At 40.3% G+C, this 27,217-nt stretch overlaps 3 protein-coding genes across 9 annotated transcripts; 1 reads left to right on the top strand and 2 right to left on the bottom strand.

Annotated features, from left to right (window-relative positions):
- Positions 1 to 248: 248 nt before the first annotated feature.
- On the bottom strand, positions 249 to 16,841 carry l3mbtl1b (L3MBTL histone methyl-lysine binding protein 1b). Of its 6 annotated transcripts, none has more exons than XM_078932629.1 (23): positions 16,661 to 16,841; positions 14,286 to 14,420; positions 13,889 to 14,084; positions 13,549 to 13,735; positions 13,344 to 13,467; positions 13,164 to 13,215; positions 12,550 to 12,644; positions 12,357 to 12,461; positions 12,131 to 12,266; positions 11,929 to 12,020; positions 11,691 to 11,842; positions 11,418 to 11,494; positions 5,226 to 5,302; positions 4,545 to 4,655; positions 4,340 to 4,454; positions 4,124 to 4,223; positions 3,502 to 3,696; positions 3,291 to 3,392; positions 3,143 to 3,207; positions 2,882 to 3,054; positions 2,587 to 2,649; positions 1,446 to 1,570; positions 249 to 1,374 (listed from the first exon to the last, which is right to left on the bottom strand). In XM_078932629.1, the coding sequence occupies exons 1-23, from the start codon at positions 16,670 to 16,672 to the stop codon at positions 1,269 to 1,271; spliced, it is 2,595 nt and encodes an 864-aa protein (XP_078788755.1). In that variant the 5' UTR covers positions 16,673 to 16,841; the 3' UTR covers positions 249 to 1,268. The 6 variants fall into 6 exon arrangements, with proteins under 6 accessions (XP_078788755.1, XP_020565846.1, XP_078788754.1 ...); XM_020710187.3 differs by lacking the exon at positions 16,661 to 16,841 and adding an exon at positions 15,825 to 16,399; XM_078932628.1 differs by lacking the exon at positions 16,661 to 16,841 and adding an exon at positions 14,568 to 15,822.
- A 7-nt stretch (positions 16,842 to 16,848) lies between these two features.
- On the top strand, positions 16,849 to 20,336 carry LOC101169729 (putative transmembrane protein 244). The gene is made up of 6 exons (XM_011485244.4): positions 16,849 to 17,008; positions 17,316 to 17,401; positions 19,366 to 19,439; positions 19,536 to 19,661; positions 19,739 to 19,783; positions 19,856 to 20,336. The coding sequence occupies exons 1-6, from the start codon at positions 16,976 to 16,978 to the stop codon at positions 19,948 to 19,950; spliced, it is 459 nt and encodes a 152-aa protein (XP_011483546.1). The 5' UTR covers positions 16,849 to 16,975; the 3' UTR covers positions 19,951 to 20,336.
- sgk2b (serum/glucocorticoid regulated kinase 2b) lies at positions 20,111 to 24,745 on the bottom strand. Of its 2 annotated transcripts, XM_023964039.2 has the most exons (13): positions 24,307 to 24,745; positions 24,012 to 24,087; positions 23,844 to 23,913; positions 23,703 to 23,728; positions 22,365 to 22,422; positions 22,208 to 22,291; positions 21,971 to 22,102; positions 21,702 to 21,814; positions 21,335 to 21,411; positions 21,189 to 21,271; positions 20,953 to 21,108; positions 20,788 to 20,877; positions 20,111 to 20,700 (listed from the first exon to the last, which is right to left on the bottom strand). In XM_023964039.2, exons 1-13 carry the CDS (start codon positions 24,347 to 24,349, stop codon positions 20,539 to 20,541), a joined length of 1,170 nt encoding a protein of 389 aa, XP_023819807.1. In that variant the 5' UTR covers positions 24,350 to 24,745; the 3' UTR covers positions 20,111 to 20,538. The 2 variants fall into 2 exon arrangements, with proteins under 2 accessions (XP_023819807.1, XP_004077923.1); XM_004077875.5 differs by having other exon boundaries at positions 21,189 to 21,411.
- Between the last annotated feature and the right edge of the window lie 2,472 nt (positions 24,746 to 27,217).

Raw genomic sequence — 27,217 nt, 5'->3', positions numbered from 1 at the left:
TCCACCTTTGTCATGGTAGGGAGAACACGTCAATGTAAGGGTGGGGTCATCTAAGATAGCACAAGGGTTGAAAAAAAAAAAAATCTTGTATTTCAGAGTCATCTCACTCCGCCTCCTTTAGAGAAGCATAACTACATGTAAAACAGCAGAAACATGTCTAAATTGTGCAGTAAAAAGTAGGCCAGGTTTGGTCAAACATGTGTAACCATCACAAGAGTTTGCAGTTTGAGACCAAATGAGGACAGCAGTGGGTGTGCATCTCATTTATTTCCACCCATTCACACTTTCAGGACATCAACAAGTGCCTCAGAGCTCGAACGTACCCTTTCCCTTTCACTTACAACACATAAATAAAAGCTGTTTGCATATAAACTGTTGCTGATGTACACATGCCGACTCGCTGAGGTACACGCGTATTTACAGAGGACTGACTTTCTGTTGATCTGTTCCCCCAAAATCAGTCCAGTCAGTCTGGTTTTTTTATTTCAAGTTCTTAGCTGAAACACACTTTCCTGTATGGAAAGTTTGAAGCCGTTGCATAAACAAGCAAGAGTAAACTGGCTCCTTTTTGCTGTATACTATTTACAGAATATAAACGTTAGGGGTTATTTGAACAAAAAAAAAACAACTTTTAGTTGTTGACATTCTTGGTTTTGGGTCACCACCCTACTCCTTCCCCAAAAAGATACAAAATGTAATAAATAATGACAAAACATGGCTAGCTTGTCGACTTGTTCTATCTTAAAACTTTCTTTGATATACCAGTTTACGCTAAAAAAAAATTGTCAGGCCAGTAAACAGACAAAGAATGGAATTAGATCCCATCCTCAGTTCTTCAACACACAAAGTATTGTCGATACACACAAACACACTTCAGAACAGCCGACTCCCTGCTTGAGTAAACTCAAAGAGAACCAAACACTGATTTTTTGTTGTTGAGCTCAATCAGCAGGAGAACGGCGTACCCACATAATGCTTCTCCTGTGGGTTTCACATTTAAAAACCTGTCCCCCCTCACCTCAAGATTGTATTTTGCAGCTTTTTTTTAAAAGTCTAAGTCTGTTCCACCAAGTAAACAGCAACACAAATATATTTGTTCCACCTGCTCTGAACCCATCGCAGGATTTCACCAGATAAACCCAGAAATGCAACAAAACAGAAATGTCCTTTATATTGTACAGTATTAGGAAGGTGCATGTTATTTTATATATACATATAATAGAAACACAACAAAAGTTAGGGGAACCTCAGGGAAATTGACATATGTGTCAATGGGAGACAAAAAGTCTTGGGATGTTTTTGAGATGATTTGGTTTCCTGCCCTCTCTGTTGTCACGCCAGTCATACTTCTTTTGGCAGATTTTTACGATAAGGCTAAAACGGAGAAAGGAAAATTAAAGGGATAAGACAAAAGGGGGGCAACTCCTCGTAGGGTTAGGCCTCACTCTTCATCGGCATTCTTCAGCATGAGGATGGAGTTGTAGATCTTCAGGGCAGGTCCCAGCTTGATTGATAGGATCTTGACGATGTCTGCTTGTGTGAGGAGGAGAAAGGCCTCCCCATCGATTTGCTGAGGACAAAATGACAGTCATTTTGAACTTTGTTCATTTAATTTTTAGCTAATGTTTTTTATAGCACATCCACTTTTGCAATGTACATTTATCTTTTAATTAAAAATTACAAATTTAACAAATAATTTACTTCCAAAACAGAGGGTATTTTGAGGAAAAGAAAAGAAAACGACATATTTTATTTTGTTTCTCTCACTTGTTCTTGTCTAAGTAGCACACATTGACTGTATACGAGAATTGGACAGAGTGACTCCTTCCCACTCGCATTTCAAATAGAAGTGCCCGCTGGCTCCAAGAAGCCAAAATCCCATAGACTTCTATAGAGAAATAAACAGCTATTACTCAGTCATATTTGTCAAAATAACCATTCTTGCTCTGATACCTTTTTAAAACATCTGAATAATTGTAATTGCTGTTCATAATTTTCTTCTGTAGTGCACATTATTGACGTTATAAGCTGACAAATCAGATGCCTCAATAAAAATATGTGAACTCATGTTGAACATTTGACAGATTCTCCTGAGCCCACGTTCAAGTGTTAGGGATGTTGATTTCCACCAAGCTCACTACTGATTGATGAGAATAGTTGCCATCAGAACCACGACTCAGCCCAACTCAGACCAATCACTGCTATCGTCTTGGCGACGTTGGAGCCAGAAGTAATATTCTATGGGTGACGCCACGCTCACTTGGTCCAGCTCTCATATACAGTCAATAGCAGCAACACTTCCACCTTTAGCAAAATGATTCATGTTATTTTGCACCATTTGCAACACGATACAATGGGAATCATGACTGAATTCAGCTGAGGTGAGCCAACACACCAGCCATCCAGGTTTTACACTAGCTGCTCATAAAAATAAAAGCTGTGTATATAAAACCAAATGGTTTGGTTATTTGTGAGTTCAATGGGATATGAAGACAGTCCTTGTTTCTTCTACAGTTGTAAATGATAGTCCAAATGTTAGTCAGTTGCAGTGTTTAACTGAAGATGTTGGTGTGATTGAGTGCTAACCTCTGTTTTAAAGGTTGTAGCGTGTTCCTTACATCCTGGAAGTCCTTTGACAAAAGTGGCCACCTGATGTTTAAAGAGACAAACGTTATAATTAGATGCAGAAAAGCAGATATAGACTCCATGTATCAATGAAAGTTTATCTTTTCATCAAATTGAATTTTAAGTTTTTGCTAAAACTTAAAGTTGACTCCATCAGCAGAGACAAAGCACTGAATCGAATGAACTAAATCTGCTTTTCTTGGTGTTTGTGTTGCATAAATGTGAGGAGCGCGTCAGCTTTTCAGGTCCGTCTGACCTCCTCTGCGCTCCATGTGGCTACTCTCTTGGCGGTGAGTCCCAGGACCTCAGGAAGCAGCTGGCAGTGTTTGTCCCAGCAGAGAGCCACCCGGTGTGGAGGAGAAGCAGAGATGCCGGGAGAGAACACGGACTCGTGGAGAGCCTGCTGGAGGGAGATTTCTTCAGGAGAAGCTGAGAAGAAACAAAGATTTAGAATCAGAAAACTGCAAAGCATAGTGGTGCCACTTGAATCTACTGGTTTTACAGTGCTCTTACTCACATTTACCGTCACTGAGTTCCTCCTTGACATAGTGCATTTTCAGGTATTTTGGAACAGGAGCCGTCCTGGAGGAAACACAAATCACACTTTATAAGTTTCGGGCATTTAGAGTGATCATAAGAACATAATTTTATCACTTTATAAACACCGTTTAGGCCTTGTTCCATTCTGACTTTGCTCACTGGCTCCCCCTACTGGCTCTGGCTGGTTGTTACAACCTGATTGATCAGCTTCCCCAATCACTGGTTTCCTAGCAACACAAAGGTTCATCTTGAAGAAGCAAAACTCCTACATATAAATGCATGTTAAAGAGAGATTTTAAAGAGTGTCTGTGAACTCTGAGTGTTTAGGAAACAAACCTGCTCTGGGAGTCCACATCTCCTTCAGGCTGCTCTGCAGGGGAGTTGTTTGGTGTGGAGCTGTTAGCAGGAGGATCTGGGCGTCGGCCCCGTGGATGAAGCACACTAAGGGTGAGGGGTCGCTCCCCGCTGAGGCGATCTGGCAGCAAACCTTCCTTGTTCAGATTGATCTCAGAGTACGGGCAGCTCACCTGGCTGCACAGAGGTGCAAACAGAAAGGCCATTTCACGTCAAATGCAGCTGAAATTCTGCATTTCTAAAACTCTGCACCCAACAGAAAAAAAAATTAGTCACTTTCACCTTGACTCCCACAAATTTGCACACAGTAGCAACACATTTAGAATGCCAGCCACCCACACAAATACAGATGACATTTAAGACAGAGCACAGAGTTTTCTGTCTGGTTTTGGCCGTGTTTGCGTTAACCAAATCAAAAAAAGCAAGACATTAAATGTGAGATCTCAAATAAAAAAAGAGAAATAAGTAAAAAAATTCCCCCCAAAAAAGAAAACATTTTATAAATGCAATCCATTTAAAAAAAGAAATAGTTAACAGAAGTAGAGTTTAATTATTATGAAAAAAGAAACAAGTTATCAAGTTATCTAAGATGGGAAAAACGAACGTGTAGTGGGTCCCGTAGCGAGGTCCCCTGATGTGTCCAACGCCATTGCATCCTGGTGTGGGACATCCCTGTCCCTGGACAGTCAATAGGTCACTGGGTCCTGAAATCCAAACACAACAGTTTAACAAATGTAAGAACATCTGTCATCAAACATCCGGCTAGGCATGCGAGCAGAAAAGACACAGGCGTGCTGTGTGGAAGAGTCAAAAGATTTACCATTAGGGTACTGTAGTGGATGTCCAGTTTTCTGACACCACCCGACAGGGTGCAGGTCGGGGCAGTCTGTCTCCACCCAATAGTCGTACTCTGAACTCCAGCCATCAAAGTGGATCTGCATGGGAGAGGAATGAGGGGTCATTTGAGTTCACATATAGCAGTAGAGTTCAGTGCAGACATTTGTGGATGGAGACACATCGTGTACTTTGAGTCTGTGGTCCTCGGTGTCCACGATCGTGGCGACTCGAATGAGCATCGGGTTCCTCTTATCGACAGCTTCCACTTTCATTCCCACCTGGAAACCATGCGGATGTCGCTGCAAACACACACAGAAATGGGAACAAATATATAAACTGCAAATCTGCCCATATTTGCAGGGCAACTGGAAATAACCAAAATTTGGATGTTCAACATGAAAGGACTGCGTAACCTCAGTGAAATTTTCATTGGCTTTAAAAATAGCAAACCTGTTACAGCAGCAGAAACAAAAGCAGGCAGTGGGATTTGCATTTCATACCAGCAAAGACAATACGGGTCTTTTTCGGTGGGATGCTGAGAATACTTATTAGCATAGCTAATCCTCTGAGGCAGGGCATTTTAAGAAGGGAACACTGCTGCTTTCATGTAAGCAATCAAAAGAGCACGTTACTGAAATTCTCAGCAAAACAGCCCACCCATGAGTTCTTCTGAAACTATTCATAGTTTCAACAAAACAGAATCGAACCCTTTGGCTTTTGTTGCTCTTCATTTACATTTGAACTGCATCATTACACTGACAAAATGAAGAACTATTCAAAGCAAATCAGTTTGATTAAAGAAGTGGATATTAATAATACCCAGCTCCACATGCAGCATATGAAACATTTGTGTTTCAGTTGTCTCATACCGGCTTGAAGGCTCGTGCTGGAGCGGCCTGCGACCCCGTCTCTTCCAAATACTTCTCCCATGAAAAACTCTTGTCGTCTTTGTGTTGTGAAAGAATGAAATTATGACAAATGAGTACAATAAACACACATTTGGCCATTCAGAAACAGAAGCACACAAAGCAAATAAGTTTAAAGATTCTGTTTTATTATTTATACTTAACTAAAAGTCTAATTAAATAAAAAACTAAAGTGGTTCAACTTTTATAAAATAGTTCTTTTTGAACATTATGACTTCATGATTTCATTTCACCTAAATTGGACATCGGTAAAATGTAGATTTTTTTCCTGTGACGTCATTTCCGGGTGAGCTATTCCCAGTGCTAGTTGTGTGACTGCTGTCCTCTTGTTTGGCATTAGCCTTACTACTATTGCTTACTCTAAGGGTTATCTGGGTTAATATTCACATCTAGTACCTTTTATTAGCGAATTCACCACTGTTAAACCGCTTGCTGTTCACTTTTCTCACTTTGCTAAATAAACCACTTCTCTTTACTTAAACACCGCTAGCCTTAGCTTAGAACCTAGTATGGCCACCACCACTCTTTCCGCCTCTCCTCCTCTCTCCTGCCCCATGTGCCATATGTTTAGTGATGATCCTGCCTCCTTTAGTGAAGATAGGGGTAGGTGTGTTAAGTGTAGTCTTGTGTTAGACTTGGACGCCAGGCTGGAGCAGTTAGAAGCGCGGCTCCGCACAGTGGAAGCTAAGCCGGCTAGCCAGGTCGTTACTCGTAGCGCGGGCCGCGCTACCAGGGCTAACTTAGCTAGCACCCCAGCGCCCTCCCAACAGCCGGGAGACAGTCAGGGGTTTGTACCGGTTGGGAGGAAACATAGTGCTAAACGCAAAAACTTAGAGCACCCGAGACTCCACGTTAGTAATAGGTTCTCCCCCCTCAGCGACACACCCGCTGAACACTCAACTCTGGTTATAGGCTCTTCTGAAGTTAGAAACGTGGAGCTCCCAGCGGCTACTGTCAGGTGTTATCCGGGGGCCAGAGTTGGTGACATCGAGGGGAACCTTAGGATGTTAGCTCAGAGTAAGTCCAGGTTCCGTCGAGTCGTGATTCACGCAGGCGGTAATGATGCCCGACGGAGACAGTCAGAGGTGGTTAAGTTAAACGTAACTTCGGTGTGTAAACTGGCTAAGACGATGTCCGACACTGTAATTTTCTCTGGTCCCCTGCCGAACTTAGTCAATGATGAAATGTACAGCCGCTTTTCATCATTTAACCGCTGGCTTTCTAGATGGTGCCCAGAAAACGGCGTTGGTTTTGTGGATAACTGGAGCGCGTTTTGGGGGAAGCCCGGTCTCATGCGGAGAGACGGCGTCCATCCCACTCGGGACGGTGCCGCTCTTCTTTCTAGAAACATTTCTGCTAGCCTTAGTCTGTTAACCTGACAATCCAGAGACGAGACCCGGGCGCAGAGCAGCAGTGTAAAACGCTCCTCTGAGCCTCCCTTAGGGTTAGTGCCGGTGCAAAACCCATGCAGGGAAAGTCAAGCAGGTCCAAGCGTTAGCTTATGTGCTGAAAGACAAATGAAAGGAGCGCGTCATAGAAACCTTAAAGTGACAGACAGCAGTTCTCACAAGCAGAATTATGATGTCATTAAATGCGGTTTATTAAACATTCGATCCATTTCCTCCAAGTCCCTCTTAGTCAACGAGTTAATTACTGATAAGAATCTTAGTCTTTTAGCCTTAACAGAAACTTGGCTCCATCAGGATGACTATGTTAGATTGAATGAAGCAACCCCCCCACTTATACTAACTATCAGAAATCCAGGATTTCAGGGAAAGGAGGTGGTTTGGCAGTAATATCACAGTCTAGCTTACTTCTCAGCCCTAAAGTTAAAAATGCTTATAATTCATTTGAAAGCATCATATTGTCTATAAATCACCCAAACAGGAAAACTCCAAAACCTGTTTAACTCATAATTATTTATCGCCCCCCCGGCCCATATTCAGAATTTTTAACTGAGTTTTCCGACTTCCTATCGACTATTGTCTTAGATTCTGATCAAATTATAATATTAGGGGATTTTAATATTCATGTTGATGACCCCAGTGACTGCCTAGGAAAGGCTTTTGCAGCTTTATTAGATGATGTTGGTTTCACCCAAAGTGTGAATGAACCCACTCACTGTCATAAGCACACCCTGGACCTTGTTCTAACCCATGGGATAGAGATCAGCCAGCTGAGTGTCCTTCCTCTTAACCCCATCATTTCTGATCACTTTCTGATTACCTTCCAGCTTACACTGGAACATCCTTCTGCCCCAGTGAATAAGAAACAGCTTAGAAGAACCTTAACTGACCGTTCTGTGTCTGAGTTTAAACACACAGTTCAGCCAGTACTTAGTGATATTCTGAGAAAATACTCTGAGACCAGCTCCCATAGTATCAGTCCTAGTATAAATGACCACTTTGTTAATGATGCCTTACAAGCCCTCAGGAGTACACTCGATGTTGTTGCCCCCTTGAAACCTAAGTTCGTCAGACAAAACCGAGTAGCACCGTGGTTTAACGCTGAAACTCGTTCTCTTAAACGAGAAACCCGTAAGTTGGAAAGAGAATGGCGCCGCTCCGGTTCAGAGCAGTCTCTGGATATCTGGAAACATAGCCTATTAAATTATAAAAAAGCTCTGCGTAGAGCTAGAAGCCAGTACTATTCAACCTTAATATCAGAGAATGGAAACAATCCAAGATTTCTTTTTAGCACTATAGCTAAATTAACTCGCAGTCAGAGCTCAGTAGAACCACATGTTCCTGTTTCTCTCAGCTCTGATGATTTTCTTACATTTTTCGATAGTAAAATCTCAAATATTAGACATAAGTTAAATCAAGTTATTCCTACTATCAGCCCAGAGCAGGCCGAAGCGGTAGAAATGGAGGCATCCATAGAAACCTCTGTAACATTAGACTGCTTCACTGCTGTGGATCAAGCGGAAATAACATCAATTATTACGTCCTCCAAATCCTCAACGTGTCTGTTAGACCCAATTCCCACTAGACTTTTTAAAGAAACTTTTCCCCTAATTAATGATCCCATATTAACAATGATAAATGCCTCTCTGGAAACGGGTTACGTGCCACAGTCTTTTAAATATGCAGTTGTTAAACCTCTTCTGAAAAAGCCCAGTTTGGATCCTAGCATCTTGGCCAACTATAGACCGATATCAAACCTGCCCTTTATTTCTAAAATCCTAGAAAGAGTTGTAGTTAAGCAGCTTTACTGCCACCTACAGGACAACAGCCACTTTGAAGACTTTCAGTCGGGGTTTAGACCTCACCACAGTACGGAAACTGCACTAGTTAGAGTCTCTAATGACTTGTTATTGGCCTCAGAAAAGGGACTACTTTCTATTCTGGTCCTGTTGGACCTCAGTGCTGCCTTTGACACTATCGACCACGGTATTTTACTCCATAGATTAGAGCAGGACATAGGGATCAGAGGATCTGCTCTCCAGTGGTTTAAATCCTATCTGTCTGATAGGTATCAGTTCGTTAATGTAAATGGCCATTCCTCTCAGTGCACTCGAGTCAACTATGGAGTCCCACAGGGCTCAGTCTTGGGACCGATCCTGTTTACGCTTTATATGTTACCCCTAGGAAACATAATCAGGAAACACAGCATTAATTTTCATTGTTATGCCGACGATACGCAGTTGTATTTATCCATGAAGCCTGACCAGAATGACCAGATAGAGAAACTGAACGCCTGCATCAGTGACATCAAGACCTGGATGACAATTAATTACCTCCTCTTGAACCCAGAAAAAACTGAGGTCATTATACTTGGTCCTAAAAACCTCAGAGATGCTCTGTCTGCTCAGATAGTCTCCCTGGATGGTATAAGTATAGCCCCCAATTCCACAGTTAGAAACCTTGGGGTTTTACTTGACCAGGATTTATCATTTAAGGCTCACATATCTCAGGCATGTAGAACTGCCTTTTTTCACCTGCGGAATATTGCTAAGATCAGAAATATACTTTCTAAGAGTGATGCTGAAAAACTCATCCATGCATTTGTTACGTCGAGGCTGGATTACTGTAACTCCTTGTTAGCAGCGTGTCCTAAGAGTTCCTTAAGAAGTCTCCAGCTTGTTCAGAACGCAGCAGCTAGATTGTTAGCTGGAACCAGCAGAAGAGATCACATCACTCCTGTGTTAGTTTCGCTCCATTGGCTCCCAGTTGATTCTAGAATTAAGTTCAAGATCCTCCTGTTAACCTATAAGGCCTTACATGGAATGGCCCCGTCCTATATTAAGGACCTCATAGTCCCTTACCAACCAATCAGAACACTTCGCTCGCAAAATGCAGGACTGCTTGTGGTTCCTAGAATTAGTAAAAGTACGGTTGGAGGTAGAGCGTTTAGCCACCAAGCCCCTGTCTTATGGAATAAACTCCCAGCTCATGTAAGAGAGGCCGACACAGTTTCTACATTCAAAGCTAGACTGAAAACGTTCCTCTTTGGACAGGCTTATTGTCAGACTAGTTAGTATTCAGAGATTATTTAACTTAATGTTAGTTTGTTTAAATTAAACTTAATAAAAACTATTTCTTTTAAAAGGCTGCTAGAAGTTGAAGCTGGGGTAACTATGGTGCACTGGGGTTCTGTCCTCTTTCCTTTTTTACTTCTACCCTTCCTCTCCTCTATTCTTGATCATAATTTATTATTTAGTTCTCCATGCCTCTGTTTGGTGCAGTGCGATTCATGTATTGTCCCTCTTTTCCTCTCCCCTCCTGGGGAGTGGGAGTGCTTCCAGACTCCAGTTGGCTCATCCGTGCTCCAGTTCCTGACCGTTTACCTCGCCTTTGCTCCTGCTCCTACACCTGGCTGTGGATCCTGCCTCTGGCTCATCTCTGGCTCGTCTCTGCTCTGTACCTGACCGAGTACCTCGTCTCTGCTCCTGCTCCTACACCTGGCTGTGGTTCCTGTCTCCGGCTCGACTCGCGCCTTTGACTGTCCCCACAACCACGGCTGGATGAAGCTCGTCTGCTGGACTTTTATATATGTAGTTGTAGATTTAGATAAGTTAATTCTTCTCTAAGAGTTCTGGTAAATCGCCTGTCCGTCCTGGGGGAGGATCCCTCCTTCATGTGGGCACCCCTGAGGTTTCTTCGTTTTTTCCGGAATCCGGTTTTTTTGGGAGTTTTTCCTTACCGCGAAGGGGGGTCTAAGGGCAGGGATGCCAGTATAGCTTAGTCAGTTTGTTAGTTCATTTTAGTATTTTTCTATTGAACTCTTTGTATTCGTGATCCTTTTGATTTCATGTTTTACTTCGAAGCCCATCGAGACGACTGTTGTTGTGATTTTGGGCTATACAAATAAAATTGAATTGAAATTGAATTGAATAGATTCAACAACTATAACGAAAAATAATTTTTCAAATTATATTCAAAGTTGTAGGTGAAAAAGGAGTCAACTGGACTTTTACTTTGAAGAGGTCTCCAAGAATTCCAATCAGAGTAAAAAAGTCTCTTGGAGGAAAAATTAAACATATTCAATAACATAAATCAAGTATCAAGTATCAAGTAATCAAGTAAGAACTGCTTTTTACCAACTACTTTAATAGAATCACCCTGGATTAATGAAAATCTACACACAAGTCATAATAAAATGTAATCAAATCAGATAAAACCTCATATGTGTAGTGTTGACATTGCCCATTCAGTAAGAGCTCATAGTTATTCATTCAAGTTTCCATCAGATTTATACCAAACAACTATTTTTACCAATGAATACAATACATTTTTGTGAAAAACTCATGGAACACCACTAAATTTATGAATACCTTTCAAATTGTTTTACTTGCTGCAATATGAATTAATCAAATCGATTTATAAGTTTTCTTTGAAAAAAATGTTTGTTTATTTTAAAGCAAAAAGGGCAGTTTTTCTTTCACAATTCCAAGAAAAGCACCAGGTTTGTTTAGTTTAAATCTAAAGCTAATATAAACATGTGTTTTCGTGACCGTGCAATTGTGGTTATAGACTAAAAGTATGACAGTGATTTTGAATCAAATTATATCAAATTGTGAATCTAAATTGAATGGATTCAGTAGTTTGTCAGTAATATACAGACATAACTAGTTCAGCAGATGTTTTTAAAATAACTACCGACTCCCCACATGCATCTAAATCAGTGTTTTACCATTTGGAGTGGTCAAAGTCAGTCCAACTTCTTCACAGAAGCCAACAGGATGGATGTAAGGACTGCTGGCATCACACCTGAACGACCCCAAGAAAACAGTTCAATACAAGAATGCAGGAAACTTATCCAAGATTTATAAAAGAATAATACAATGATGACATTAGGATACAAGTGCACTTCCTCACTATTTTGGATACAACCATCTAAGTAATCGGTGGGAAAAACTGAGTAATGGGCTTAAATAAAAGGAGTTTCTGAGGATCAAACTCTCACCAATAATCATGCGTGTCATCCCAGTCATCAAAATGAATGAGCAGACGGTTGTCAACAACAGCAGCGATTGTTGCCACACAGATGGACTGAGGGTTCCTCCGGTTGGCTGCTTCTAACTTCATCCCTGCTCTAAATCCAGATGGAGTCACAGACTACAACAATAAAAGATAAGAAGGTCAACAAATTATGTAGAAATCTACAGGTGAAGGAACAACTTTCAAAGTTCTTTTGTACTCACGGTGTTTAGGCTTTTGAAAAGGTGTTTTGGAGCCAGCTGGCCCCTGCAGTTTTTCACATACATGCTCCAATTAAATTCTCCGTCTTTACAGCCTGTAGGAAAAGTCTAGTCAGCAAATGTCAATATTTCCCAAATCATTTCAACGCTCACAGTTTTCTCTGAACACAGATACAAATGTTGAAATAACAGACAGCAGGGCTACCTTTGGGCAACAATAACTTGTGCCCGTTCTTTTCACACCAACCCGCTGGCTTCATGTCCCATGAGTCGGCGTTGGCCCAGAAGTCGTGGCATTCTGGGTATCCATCGAAGTGGAGTCGGACTCTGTAACCTTGAATCTGAAAGAAAAAGCATAGATGTTCACCACAAGCACAAATACTATGGATGATCTGAACTACTGCTACAAATGGACGTGGCGGGATTTTCACCTCTGCTACGCTGAGAACGCAGAACAAAGACGGGTGCGATGGGTCGAGCCCCTCCAGCTTCATGCCAACTTTAAAAGCGTTCCTACTTTGAGGAAACGATTGATGCTGCGAGATTAAATAACAAAAAAAATACAGGTAAAATACATGAAAAACAGACATGCTGCACTGAAAAGCGTGTGAAGAAGAGTTGTACTTCTTTGAAGAGCTTCACGGGTGCAGCAGGAGCTCTCTCCTCTTCCAGGTAAGCAGGCCAGCTCCATGCACGCTTCTTATTGGGTGGGGTAGAAACTGGCAATTCAACAAATGTTCATTTAATAAAACTAGGCTTTTATTATCATATTGACCCACCATTTATCATACTTAAATATACATTCGAAAGTTTTTATATTTATGTTATGTCAAAACATACTAAATAGTCATAAAAACCATGGGGGGAAAACTTGCCACGAATAAAATTTCTTCTGTGGTTTATTAAAATTAGCACAGAATCCTAGAAAAAGGATCCCAAAAAGCTCAGCTGTAAAGATAAAGAAGAGAAAGGTTCCTCCAATGACTAAATGATTTCAGATCCATCAATAAACTGTCAAATTTGAAAGAAGTTCTCCCTCTTTCTTTTCCCACAGTCGTTTCAAATTGAATCATAGTCAGAAAAGAGGAAACTACAAAGATGTATGAGGATGCAAAACTCCATTTTAATGATAATTTCAGTTTCTTCTTAATGTCTCTTAAATGAAAGAAAAAAATACAATGACTCAACATTAATTGTGTGTTTTTTTTAATTATATGAATAATAGCAATTTCACATACCGAGCTTTGCAATTTTGGCTCCCCTTCTACTTTTGGTGGTCTTAGCCTTTTCCTGTGAGAAATAAAATATAAAGACTAAACATTTGAACTTAAAGCAAATAAATAGAAATTACAAACTTAAAAATAAAACAGTGAGGTAAGAAGCCATCAAGTTAACACTACTGTGTATTTTTCTCCTACCTCCGGTTCCTCCTGGTTGTCCTCTTCTTCATTCCCAGAATCCATGTAGATTTTCCTCTTTTTGCGCACACGTTTCCCCAGCCCCTCAACTGCAGGGTTCTCCCGTTCCTGGGCAGGAGATGACCTTTAAAAGAAGAAAGTTAGTGTTGCCAAATGACAAACCCGAATAAAAAACTGTTTAAAAGGAGATACATGCGTTTTTTACCTGCCACTGGAAGGCTGGGCACACGCAGAGCTGCAGAATTTGCCCTGAAAGAGGGCAACTCCAGAAACACGACCACCGCAGGCCCTGCACCTCAGCAGCTCTCCTTTAGGCCCTGTTTCTGCATTGGAACCAACGTCTGGACTGGGACCAACCTCCATGTTGGGGGCCTCCGTGCTGCCACCCTCCTCTAAAGACACAAACACATGACTAAACGCTGAAACACTGAGCAAATAAAAGGGGGATGCAGTGTCCAGAAATCACTATAGGGAAAAAAAGTGTATTCTACAAACTGAAAAGTGTAGTTCTTTATAAAAGTAATGTTTGACACAAGCTTTTATACCTCTAGTTTGAGTTGATCCTGTTTTATTCTGATTGGCTGGAGCTGTAGCTGAGCCTGTCTGTGATTGGGCCTCTGGTGGAGGGGTGGGAGTGTGAGATGGCGCAGGGTCCAAGGTCTCACTGTTAGACACGGCCTCCTGCCCTTTGACCTCCAGATCTGTGACAATCTCAAGAGTCCCAAACTCTGTCATGCGGAACTAAAGCACCAAGGGGGGAAAACAGCAACAGAAAAAACAGCTGATTGAATATAATGACCATTTTCTAGATAACATTGTATTTTGATTATTTCAATGGCCAAATTATCAAGATAATTCACTATATAAAACACCATGAGTTAAAATGATGACAATTTTTGTACAAAAAAAAAGACCAGAATGCAGAAAAAACCTGAACTGTACCCTTATGTCGCTGCCTGGCAGAGTGGCTATCCCATCTTTCCAGTCGAGGGCTCCCATCATGTCAAACTCAGCTCCCTGAGAGGCTCCATCACTGGGTGGAGTGTCAGTCATCCCCACTCCACTGATACGACCACCCTGTAACAAGAAACCACTGTGACAAAAGAAAGAAATGTGCAATGGAACCCAAATGCATAGAACCGATCAGCAGGACTAAGATGAAACATTTTATTGTGTTGTTAAAGTTGGACAGGGTTTTTAACACGAGAAAACAGCCGAAATCACCAAAAGCAGCTCCTCTCTGCACTTGTAAACAGCCTTACGCAACATCACCAATAGATGGCGACGGCGAGCCGGCTCGCCGGGTACACCATGCACTTCGATTTCAGACAAAAACAGTCAATAATAATGCAGTTTTACCGGCAAACTAAGGGGCAAATACGCGCACAAACGACCTCGTTGGGGTAAACCGTGACCAAGACCATTGACAAGCCCGGCGAAAAATGTCTCAACTTTAAATTAAACACACAAGTTCATCTTTTCCTTGTTTTAACAGTATCTCTTAAAGATGACTGTTTCCCGGGTGACGAGCAAGTAAGGCGGATATTTAGTCATCCATTTCACAGAGAACATTGTTTTCTGCACTCACTAGCCAAACTTAAAAACGTTTAAAGAAGTCTGTTATTCTGCAAAAACGTTTTAGTCTTGACGCATGTTCAACACCGAATTAAGGTGATATTTTTGGTTTGTGCCGCGGCAATAACCAGTGTTAAAGTGAACAACAATCCTAGCTTATGGATTGTTGGTCAAGTTTGGCTTCAAGCCGGAAACCTCAGTTTTATTCCAGCCATAAATAAAAGTGTCTCTAAGAGCGCCCATGATGATTAGCATTCGTCTTATACAAAATGGCGGAGCATTGGAAGAGGCCACCAACACGTTCAAACTATGTTAATTACTCAAGTTACCGGTTTAAACAAATATCGCAAAGCTGTAGTGCGTCAAATAAATGCAGACGTTTTCCGTGTAATTCCCAAGATGGTGTTTTTATTCACTCTGCTCATTTTTCTTCACTTTCCCCTTGTCACGGAATGTCAACCCAGCTTGCTACAGCAGCTAGTGCTGCAGCTAACAGTTAGCTAGCCCCCTCCTCCCTTCAGATGAACGGGTAACTGCTACACGGCTAGCCCTAGCATTGTGACTGTAAGCAGCCAGCTAAGGACGATCCGTAATAAATAAGTTTCCCACTTAATAACACCGGGAAAACGCCTTTGCGAAACGCAGATCTCAAACAAAATATTAAATGCACTCAAACAATAAGATCGTGCCACTGTTATAAGCTTAAACATTGTTGCTTGATTTATTTCTTCAATAGAAACTTGAAAAAAGAAACGATTTATTCTCGCCGTTTTGAATCAGAGTGGAAATAACGCAAACTAATGTTATTTATCAAACTAAACTCCGTTTTCCCCCTAAATTTAGCCCACGTTCGCGTCAATAAATAATATTTAAGGCCCGCAATGTTTTGAAAATTGTGGAACTCACCTCGTTTCTGTTTTAACTCTTATTTAGAGCTGGATAGACGATGCGCATGCGTGCAAGATGCGCTGCCTGACAACTTTGGGTCTCGGAAAAGTTCAATTTACTTTTAGTGGTCAATAGCAGGCACGCGTGCGCAAAGCACGCGCCCAAACCCCAGTTCGGTACCAGTATAATAATACTCCCAGCAGGATACGGGGGGTTCCTCTTTCCCCTTCCCACCCCGAACACGAACAGTCTATGAAGTCACCAAGAACTAGGAGTATCATAAAGCGCAGGACCGCAGCGCTCCATTAACCGTCGAGAAGCGTCTAGTTCCTCTGTGTTCAAACAGTTTACGTGCCCATTTGAACCACGTTACTCTCTGGCAGTACAGTCCGTGCTAATGCGCTCCGATTAGCCAAGTCTCCGTGTCGTATTCGAGCTAACATGCGCTAATGTGCGCAAAAATAGCGAAAGGACTACTTGAAAAAAGTCAAATGCATCACGGGACGGTGCACCGGTGCTCTTTAGTAACACTGTCGTTTCTGGCCGCAGTCTACGGCTATAAAAACGGACTTAAACATCCCATCCTCCTGTTTGTACAAGTACCGAACCTGACAAAGTAATGCACCAAACTAACCCCGGATATTAACAGAATGTTTGATTTAAAAGCCGCTATCACAACATTTCTATCATTGAATGCAGATTTAGTGATTTTAACTTGAAAAGCTCGATTTGCGCGGTGCGGTTTTGTTTGTATATTTTCAGTTTAAAAGTCCTGGTACTACTAAGACTTATTTATCCCGTGTTAGTACTAAATATTGAGCGGCTAACCCAGATTGTTTTGGCGTTTCTATTACCTTCTTTTTCATTTAGTAGGCAGCATTTTTACCCAAACTAATATTTCACCTACATTTTTGAGACGCCATTATATTAAATGAATATAAATCTGCACACCAAAAATACAGCTCTTGTTTTGTTAACAAAGGTCGCTCTGACACGAAATGAAATGAGTTCAGCTCGACCATAATAGCGGCGTGTAGCGGCGCCGCCTCTTGTCTCCTCTCTGCCGCTAGATGGCGCGCCGAGTCCAGTTTGTGAAGGATTAGCGGCGTCTGCTGCAGTCTGCATTTCTGCAATATTTTTCCAGTATAGCGTCAAGTGCAAATCATGAGATGGCATTCAAAGGCAAAGCGGTCGATTCAAAGGTAAGAGGAGGGCATCGCCGTGCTGTGCTGCGAGGCTGGAACACTTAAAATTATGTTTTTCGATTCTGTCTGTCGAGTGACAATAATGTATGTCAGATACTAACAAATTATATGACACAGTTGTGTTATGTGTTTATTATAACGCCAGGTTTACTTGTGTTATAGGCGCTGTTAGTGAAGCGAAGTCAGTCTGCTTTAACACTATGTTCTCTATTACAAACCGGCAGGTTTCTCACACCCAGGACGTGAAATTACATGCTTGACATCTTAGACTGAATAAATGACCATCTCGTGTGTTGTCTTGCAGACCGTGCTGCTCAATCTCCTGCTCTGCCTGCTGATATTTTATTCTCTTTTCTATATGATCGGGAGCGTGTGCTTCGGCGCGTTCAGGTGAGCACACGCGCATGCGCACTGCTGCTACACAGAGGAGAGCAAGTGAAATTGTGTTTTTTGGTGTTCAAAACTGCATTTCTGGGTATTTCTTTGTTCAAATCATTGTAAGCAGGAGCAGATGAAAAAATGCAGTTTTAAAAAACACGTAGCAGTGAAGTAGGTGCTTAAGTCGGGGGGCACAAATTCCATGCTCTGTTCCGTTCTGATGCATCCAATTGCAGACAAATAGATCACATTTTTTTGTTGCACTGCCAATGTTAAGTTGGGGTTGTGAGGGGCTGTAAGCTAGCAGGACAGAGTGTAAACAAATGGATGTTGGGAAACGAGGACAGGCTTTCTCAGCACCAACAGTCCTGCCTAGAACTCAGCGGTGAATGCTGCTCTGCAGAAACTATGTCCTAGAAAGCAACACACTTTTTTGTTGTTGCTAAAAACGGCATAATCATAATTGAAAGACCATTGGAATTTTTTTTACAATAGATCAAAATATGATAGGAGAGGGACTTTAATGGATTATAGAAGGATATTGATATACTGTAGAACAGGGGTCGGGAACCTTTTTGGGCAAGAGAGCCATAAACGCCACATATTTTTAAATGTAATTTCGAAAGAGCCATACAATAATGTAGAGTTTCCCACACTGAGGCACGGAGACTTAACCTCTTTTAAGGTTCTTTATTCTGGTGACTGCAGACCACAACAAACGCCGTAAAATTAATTCAGCAACTCCTTAATCTCTCCTGTCGACACGAGACGAGAGAGAGCGCTTCTACCAACTTTATATTCACCTGCTCCCGCTCCAGCCCTCCCATTTCCCTTATTCGGCCCATAGCTGAACCCCATTGGTCCAAACTACCTAACAACAGGCTGAGCGACAGAACTGAGAGCCAATCAGATCTCTGCTTGATGCGGTCAATGAACTCCAGAACTTATAACGCGGCCCAACAGCCATCCAACTCAGTCCGCGACAATATGTTTAAAACTAAATATACAAATGAATGTGTGCATTTGATGTAATTTCAACATTTTTAAAGTACAATAAGTCTGTGGATTCTTTTTAATAACATGGTTATGCTGTTGCTGATAAATGATGAGTATTTCTCGTGGTAGTTTTGCTGATGGTCTAGTCTGGTTGATACGTGGTGAGTTTCTGCTTCACGCAGGCGTTGAGACTTTAAACGTGATCTTAGGTCTGAATGTTCTGTAGATGTGACAAAGACTGCTCACATGCAGACGGGGAGCCAAACACACACTCACACGCCGCAGTGACTGACGGGCAGCGGGTTTTACGTTTTTACAATCCCTGCGCGATTCACCTGCTGCCTGTCCCCACAACACCTCAGCCCCACCCCCCTGCTTTCTCCCTCACACATCCCGTCCCCGCAACTGCGCGCTCTTTCTCAGAGACGGGAGCGCGCACTTTTAGGCACGGCAATTCACAGGTTTCCAGTTGGTACAAACTCTGTGAAATTATAGATAATAGTAAACTGATAGCGCTGGCGCAGATTTTTCTCTCCAAGCACCGCTACTATTGCGCGCCTCTTTTTTTTTTTTTTTTTTTTTTTTTCGCGCCCGAGAAGGACTGGACTAATGATAAAAAAAGTATAATTAAAGATTTGTCTGCGAGCCACATGTGACCATCAAAAGAGCCATATATGGCTCGCGAGCCATAGGTTCCCGACCCCTGCTGTAGAAGGATATGATAATAATATCACTTTGAGCAGTGTCCCAGTACTTATTCTTGCTTTTTTACATTTGAATTCCCAACAGTATTTTGTAATCACTAAAATAATTAAATGTATTGTGTACTTTGTTTTATAGTGCCCCTTTAGTAGAGGAACATAAAATGTTTTAATGAAAGCCATTATGACAGTCATTTGCAACCTCTGTGTCCTCTGATTCAAATATCAAGATCAATGCATGCTACAAACATGGCTCACTCTTCCTAATCTTTCATTTAGATTAAATCACTTTGACGGTCTGATTCCATTTGACTTTAAGACTGAACCTGCTGATTCTAACTCCAAATACCTGGGTGAGCACATAGAAACCAACCAATATAACCCCTAGCATGGAAGAATAACTTTTGCACAGATCAAGTTTTAAATTTCTCCCTATTTGTGTCCCACAGTTAACCTCTTGTCCCTGGAGCTCACTTACTTCTGCAGTGGCCTGTTTTTTGCTGCAGTGGTTAAGAAGCAAGTATGGGATTATGCCCTCACTGTCACACTACTTCATATAATAATCACCAGTTTAGGTGAGTATAAATCCTATTTATACACAGTTAAAAGACAATATGGGTTTTGTAAAGGGCTTGCTCCGTTTCTGTCACAGTAATGTTGGAAGTTCCAATGGTGTGGCAGTGGTGGCTGGCTTTGGGTAGGACAAATGTCACAATTTTTAAAAAATCTAATGTAAAGTGTCCTTTAAACATCCTTTGTTTTCTTTCAGGTAGTGGTCTATTTCTGATGATTTGCAACGGTCAGCTGATCTCCTACTTCATGTGTCAGAATGATCAAAGCCATGCGACCTTCAGCCTCTACTGAAACGATGAAGGCAATCCTGTTTATAGTCTCAAAGCAGGCTTGTTAAGTGAGACAAAAAGGATCAGAGCAGATGCTCTTCTCCCTGAGACGGCTATTAAATTCTCCACAGTGATAGATTTTCTCTGTTTGTCACTAAAAAAAGGCACAACATCAAACATAATGTCAAGGCCAGCTGCAGTTTGTGTTTAATGGTTTTCAGTAGAATGGCATCCTGTAGTGTTCTTGCTTGCAATGCACGTCTTCTGTCACTATGCAGTATCAAGGTAAACGTCTTTCAACGTTTAGTAAGCTGTGAATGTATAGATGAAATGGGTATTTTATTTTATACTGTGTTTTTAATACAAATCCAAAAATGTAAGAAAAATAAATTAACATTGATAAAAAAATTAACAGTTTGGTTTAGTGGATGATGCTCCAATTAAAGGAATTTGCTGGATTATCCAGTTATCAAAGGTGAAACCAAACAAATATGCAATACAAAGCCATGTAGTTAAAAAAAATTTTGAGCTAGAAAAATAAAAATACATATATTGGTATACAACAAATGAAAATAAAGTTGCTAACAAACATGCAAACAATTTGAGGCTGCTATAAAACCGGGTTTGTTGCCACACAGTCTGCTGAGTTGATGAAGGAGAATCCAGGGAAGGCCTCGCTGGCACAGACTGCCTGACACCTGTCAGTCACAGAGGCAGGAACGGGCTGTAGTGTGAACTCGGGGTCAATGTAGCTGACATCGCCTGGACCAGTCTGGAGAGAAGGAAAAAGATAAAATCATTGCAGAAAATAAGCTTTTATTTAGAACATTTTTAAAAAGTTTTGGACAATATTATGCACCACGTTTGGAATGAATGGCGGTATAACTTTTCTGGCAAGAAGGTCATCCCAGTTGATGAAAGCAAAGAAATTATGTTCCTGGATTTCCTCCTGCCGAGACGACAGAATTCATCAATATTTATCACAGCTACTCCCTTTTTTTTTGTTTTTGTTACTCTCACTCACGAAGTCACGCTTCTCTCCAAGACGTTTGGAAATGTCTCTGTCCAACAAACCCGCCAGGAGTGAGTGAGCAGCTCCAGAAACTCCACTAGGCAGCTGCAGAGGAGCGTGAAGGATGTTTTCGAACATCTCCACTTTTCTTGGACTGTAGAAAGGAGGCTAGGACATAGAGAAGAATTCTGATGAAGTTGCAGACAGGGATGATGTGCTGCTGAGGAAAAGGTCTCAAAAACACCCACCATTCCAGTGAGCATCTCAAAAAGCACAACGCCGAGCCCCCACCAATCCACTGCAGAGCTGTACGGTTGGCCTTGTAACACCTCTGGAGCCAGATATTGTTGAGTGCCACAGAAGGTATTGTTCATGATCTCACCAACGGACACACCTTCTTTACAAAGACCAAAGTCTGTCAGCATCACATGGCCCTCACTGTCAAGCAAGATGTTTTCTGGTTTGAGGTCTCTACACAGGAAAAACATTAGACAAAAATGTTGTTTCATTCCTCTTGGGCTTGCACAAGCTCAGACAAACCGCATTCCTCCCCCTTGGATTTTTTAGTTTCTACTCAATTAACATCATCATTTTTTCATAAAGTGTTGGTCGATGTGGTTGCAGCACTTTATGGGGAATAGTTTGCATGAATAATTCAGGAATTCTGAAGCTAAATTAAACTTTGAGACAGAAAAAGAGCTGAGAAAAACTTCCAAGACTGTCCTGTGGTTGACTGAAACTGAGCCTCAATGCAATTGTACCTGTAAACAATCTGAAGAGAGTGGAGGTAACCCAGTGCACCAGCCAGCTCTGCAGCATAGAAACCAGCTCTAGGTTCTGGGAATGACCCCTCCCTTTGGAGGTGATAGAAAAGCTAAAAAGATAAAGAGAAAAAAATAAACTTTTTCAATGATTTGTCACCTTTTTGCAGACAAATCAAGGTGGTTTGCTTTTGTGTTTTAACATGTGTAAAATAGGAATGATAAAAGAAGACAATTAAAACAAGATAAAAGTTTTTTTTCACTCATACCTCTCCTCCGTTTACATAGTCCAGAACAAAATACAGTGCGTTTGGTGTCTGGAAAGAAAAATGTAGTCCCACCAGGAATGGATTACCTAGTCCCTTTAGCAGCACACTCCTCTCAACCATAACATGCCTCTGCTGCAAAAAAAACAAACAAAAAAAAAACCGGCCAACACACACCATTAATTTATTTTAAGCCAAAGATAACTTAAAATTAGATAAAAGTCTGTAGGACAGACAAACCTCTTTCCTCTTGATGACCATTTGCTTCTGCAAAACTTTTACTGCATAGAGTCCACCTTGTTTTCTGTGTCTTGCCAGCAGCACCTGCAATTTATTTATTGTAATTCCAGTAAATTTACTTAAAAAGTGAGCATCTTAAAAAATAAAACCCACATACCTTTCCAAAGGTTCCACTGCCAATAACTTTGAGGAATTCAAAGTCTGAAGGTGTCACTCTAGATTATTTAATAAAGGAATAAAAGAATAAAGTAAACTTTTTTAGCAATCCCTGACATACTCTGTATAAAACAGTTAAATGAGATTTTTGTTAGTTAAATTTAAGATAGAATTGCAACCGTTAGTACAACTGAAACTTGTCTACATTCATCAAAGAATTGTTCTTATCTATGAAAAAGTCTAAAGGTATGCATTTTCAAAGAATTTAGGTGTTGATTTAAAATGGAAAAAATAAGTATTTCGACTCCAGATACAAGCAAGAATTCTTCCCCTAACAGACCTGTTACTTCCTTAGGAAGCTCTTATATTCTCCACTTGTTTGAACCAAATACATTCTCAAAAAAATCATACAATCTGATTTCCTGCAATCTTGTTTGTCCATTTTATCTCTCACAGTGGAAGTGTTTCACATAATCGACATTACTGACAATCCTTTTTTCATCTTTTTCTCAATTTGCTGAACCTGTGACTGACAAATACTATTTTGGCCCACTGCATGTTCAGATAATATTTGCCTGTGCAGGTTTTTGATTCCATCAGGAAGTTGATTCACCCTCAGAATTTAGAGGTTAATTAAATGAGAGTAAAGGTTTTTTTCTTGGAAAGAGTATTATTTATAGTTATTCTGACAAGGGGCAAAGAATAACACTCAAGGACTAACAAAGTGTCTACGAGAAATTATGTATTCTATTGAACCAAGGGGATGTGTTATTTTAATATGGAGCTGGTCTAGAGGCCAACTGTGGAATTAAAATGTCAAATCTGAAACAAACTTCAGTCTTTGAGAGAAAATGTATGATTAAAATAGAGATAGGGAGAAATGTGCATCTGCGATTATAAACTAATGTTGCACAAATGGTTAGGCTTAGACATTTGAGACAGTCTTGACTACCTGAATTGGATGTTGTATTTTATTTAGTATAACTTTAATAGTATAACTGGACTTGCTTTAAGGTGCAACAAAAGCCACAATTTGCCAATTTGCAAATTTTTTTTCAGCCCAACAGTACAAACTGAACAAGAGTTACACTGTTGATTACCTGTGATTTCTTTGCCTTTTTATAGTTTAAGAGTTTATTTTTGGCACACTGTGATTAGGATTGGACTATAATTCAGTCTAAAAGGCTGCAGATTGCTGCTGTTTTGCATCTGGACAGAGTAAAAGCTTTAAAAACCATAAACTGGGCTTTGTGTATTTCAGACAAACCATTTAGCTTGTTTTAAATGTAAACAGATAATGTAATAATTACTGTTGACAAAAAATATCTAACATACTTACTGTGGGGAGTCTGTGTTCACTGAGCCCTGAGGAAAAAAAAGACATGGGCATGATGGTCAGGAGGTCAAAGCCTATTTAATTTCATCTCTTGTAAACACATAGCACATTCTTGTTGAACTTTTCCATGGACGGCGAACTCACCAAGATTGCCTCCTCTGCCTTTTGTGTCTTCAACTTGCTTTTTCGCCGTAGATGTTTCTGAGTTTCTGGGCTTTAAGGAGGAGGTCAAAAAGAGCATATGTCGATTTTTGTTTTATAAGTAAAAACACAACAGAAAAATCAATGGGAAGAACTTCTCTTGATACTTACTGCTGGCAGAAGAACTTGCTGTGAGCAACTTTGTGCAAAAAGTCACTGAAGGCAACTTTCTTCCCTTTGAGTAGAACTGCAAAAGATGATGTTATTAGAAGTTCAATAACAGCTGCATCCATTCAACCTTTTTTAAATTGAAGCCACACCAAGGTCATTTTACAAACATTTTCTTATAATTAAGCATAATGGATTTGTCAAAAAAAATCATAATATTAAATCACAGCGATAATATCGAAATGTCACATCATTCACTCATGACTTATGGTACTTAAAAATAAAATTAAAAAATTACCTGAAAAAAAAGTAACAATCCCTTTCATCTTTGCATAAGTCATTGGTCTTTCTTGAGTTGCAGTCTTCTGAATGCAGAAATACAGCAGTGTTTTTCCCTAAAAGCAACCAGAGTACATGAGAGTTACTTGTCCATAACTTCCACTGTCCTCCTGCTCACTGACAGAATTGTTGACGCAGAAGACGACGAATATCTGTCCGTTGTTTTCAGAGTCCCTCGGAAATTAAATCTCTGTTTCTAGCACTAATGTCAGTTGTGTTTAAGAAATAACCTTTGATGCCATATTTTTTTATTTTACTTTGATTACTTCTGAGTATTTACGTTTGAATTGAATGTTTTGTTTGTAAAATTGTTAAAACGTCATAGAAAAAAAAGTTGGCGTGTTTAACCAATTCTGTGACCCGGTCCCTGAATGCAGCATAGCAGAGTAGAAAATGCCAGAGGAACTGCCTCTCAAAGCTTTGCCAGTTATTACGTGGGCACTGATGTGACCTTTGTTACAGTTCGTTATATTTTCATTCTTACATTCACTCTTTTTAACAAAAATGTGATTTTTGTACTGGAAAAAAACTTTCATTTTGTAAAATTTAAAACAAGACTATTTATACACCGAAAAAATTTCATTTAGTTTTTGAGGAAGAACTTGTTTGATGCTTCTTGTGTTATAAAAAAAAATATAGCAACGTGTAAATTCCTGATACCTCTCTAGACATTTTCCAATCATGTGCCATGACAGTCATGTTAGGGAAATGATTAGGATCTCTTCAGACATTTGTTGGCACCTAAACATGTAAAAAAAAGGGGGACACACACACATATGTGCTTAACATTACATGACCTTGACGATTTGTTTAGATATATATAAAAACGCGGTAATCATTAGTGGTAAAGTTTTTCCTCATTTTGTTATATAATTCCAAAATGGAAATGACTTCTTCAATATGCCCCGCCCATCATATCATGGTAATTTAAACTCATCTGTAATTTTATGGACAGAAGGTTCAGATTTTTACACCAAAGAAAAGTATTGAAGAGAGTTTCCCATTCTGTGGCATCACCGTCTTAAAAAGTAAGTGAGAAATGCCTGGTATGTTTTTGGTTTTTTTCCTGAGTGACAAGGTGGTGCAACATAGCAGACTCCTCTGACCAAAATGTGATTTACACATGCTGCTTTACGTTTTCGGCCTTACACTCTACTTGGAAAAAGACATGACTGTAGTTTTATTTCATCAGTAATTTACGAAAAACATTAAAAAGAATCCTAACTGGGTCTTTTTGTGTCATAGTTTGTACAACCTCATTTTTCATGCTGACATTTAAAAGCATTTGGTTGAATTTCAAAGTCAAACGGTGACATCAACATGTTACATAATGCACGAAGAGAGCACAGGATGGGTCTGTCACTGAATGTGGTACACAGATTCTTAGGTTATGTAAAGATAACAAAACATGATGGATGGGTTTAAATGTTGAAAGTCAACAAAACTGCAGAAATTCAAGAGACCTGAATATGGAAAGAGCAAAAGAATGTCTGAGGAATGCAGTGTGATTTCTCGAACATGAAGTGCATTAACATCTGGTCTGTCCCCGTGTCTCTCTGGTCTAATTTTAGAACCATGGAGTGGAAGGCAGAGAGGGCACGGGGTCTGATGCTGTTGCAGAAAATCGATCCTCTGACAGGAACAGAAGGAGGTTCCTTTCTTTTTCAGTGCTGGTGTCTCTAGCAGGGGTAGCCAGAAAGAGAAGAAACCTCCCCTCTCTTACGTCACACCACCATGAACTAGCCTTTGCTGGTCTGATGAACCCTCAGTCTCGTCTCAGATGTGTCACCCCATCACTCTGCCTGCATGGAAACAGGTCAGAGCCGGTTTCACCCCTAAGGAATGCAGCAGATGTCACTGAACACAGCCTGAACATCTTGACACTTTTGCTTCATTCTGGCATGTGAGTGAGCAAAGAAGGTCAAGTATAAACACAAATGTTTTTCATTCCAAAAGTCTATCTTTTTTGTTTTTATTAATATAACCTGTAAAATCTTTTTTGTTCATGCTGTCAATGTTTGTATCAAGATTAAAATAAAATAAAAGAGGATAATCATCAGAAAGTTACCTCAAATTTCTCTGTGAGACTAAAATCTTTTGACTTTACCTCTTGGAAATGGTGTAAATTATTTTTTAAATCTATAATTTTTCCATGTAGTACATATCAACTAATAAGGATCAGGACTGCATTAAAAAAGCAAGATCACTAATAGAAACACAAACAATTCATTGAAGATTATCAAAACCTTTATCTCAGCTGAAGGACACACATTTGAGTCTACTTAATTGAGACCATTTTTGAGGGTGTTGCTAAAGTCTTGGATCATTTACATGGTGAATTTTCAGTTGTATCAACTTTCAATAGTTAAAATGTTCAAAGTAAAACTTAACTTGAAAAGGTCTGCATTGACAAACTGAAAATACAAGCCCCAAAGTAGAAATTTCTCTGACTAAAGGAGAATTATAAACAGAGAATAAATAAGTATGTGGTAGCTTATGTTGTCTTTGTACAAATAAGTGATTTTCAAATGTTTTGATTGGATCATAAGGAGATGCACATGTTTTTAGAAATTGTGGTTACAGATTACATTTTTTTAGTTGTGAAACTACCATTTATCTTCTAAACCACTCAGTCTTGTGCAGGGTCATAGAGGTTGCTGGAGCTTATCCTAGCCACTGCAGGGCAAAGGCACGGAATGGCCTGGAAGTTCACCGATTCATCACATGGCCACACACTCACACCTGAGAGATAATTCTGTCAATCAATCTATGGAGCATTTCTCTTAGACTGTGGCAAGCCCAAACAAAACCTGTGTATGTACAGCAATGAAAGACCCAGTGAGGCTTTCTCGCTTTGAGGTGAGAGTGCT

Source organism: Oryzias latipes, chromosome 16 (genome assembly GCF_053564925.1).
Source record: "Oryzias latipes strain Hd-rR chromosome 16, Olatipes_Hd-rR_3.1".
Classification (NCBI taxonomy): Eukaryota; Metazoa; Chordata; class Actinopteri; order Beloniformes; family Adrianichthyidae; genus Oryzias; species Oryzias latipes.
Note: the sequence above shows the minus strand (reverse complement) of the source record. Positions and strands in the feature narration are given on the sequence as shown.

What these genes read in the sequence shown, in the direction of transcription:
- l3mbtl1b (XM_078932628.1), bottom strand. Translation starts at nt 14,612, where the DNA reads ATGTTGCGTAAGGCTGTTTACAAGTGCAGAGAGGAGCTGCTTTTG. An exon ending in ACAACCAGGAGGAACCGGAG is followed by an intron (nt 13,216 to 13,343) that starts GTAGGAGAAAAA and finishes TATTTCTCACAG; the next exon opens with GAAAAGGCTAAGACCACCAA. An exon ending in GCGTTCTCAGCGTAGCAGAG is followed by an intron (nt 12,267 to 12,356) that starts GTGAAAATCCCG and finishes TTTTTCTTTCAG; the next exon opens with ATTCAAGGTTACAGAGTCCG.
- sgk2b (XM_004077875.5), bottom strand. Translation starts at nt 24,349, where the DNA reads ATGACTTATGCAAAGATGAAAGGGATTGTTACTTTTTTTTCAG. An exon ending in TGGTCATCAAGAGGAAAGAG is followed by an intron (nt 22,103 to 22,207) that starts GTTTGTCTGTCC and finishes TTTTTTTTGCAG; the next exon opens with CAGAGGCATGTTATGGTTGA. An exon ending in TTGAGATGCTCACTGGAATG is followed by an intron (nt 21,109 to 21,188) that starts GTGGGTGTTTTT and finishes TCTATGTCCTAG; the next exon opens with CCTCCTTTCTACAGTCCAAG.
- LOC101169729 (XM_011485244.4), top strand. Translation starts at nt 16,976, where the DNA reads ATGGCATTCAAAGGCAAAGCGGTCGATTCAAAG. An exon ending in GCAAAGCGGTCGATTCAAAG is followed by an intron (nt 17,009 to 17,315) that starts GTAAGAGGAGGG and finishes GTTGTCTTGCAG; the next exon opens with ACCGTGCTGCTCAATCTCCT. An exon ending in TTCTAACTCCAAATACCTGG is followed by an intron (nt 19,440 to 19,535) that starts GTGAGCACATAG and finishes TGTGTCCCACAG; the next exon opens with TTAACCTCTTGTCCCTGGAG.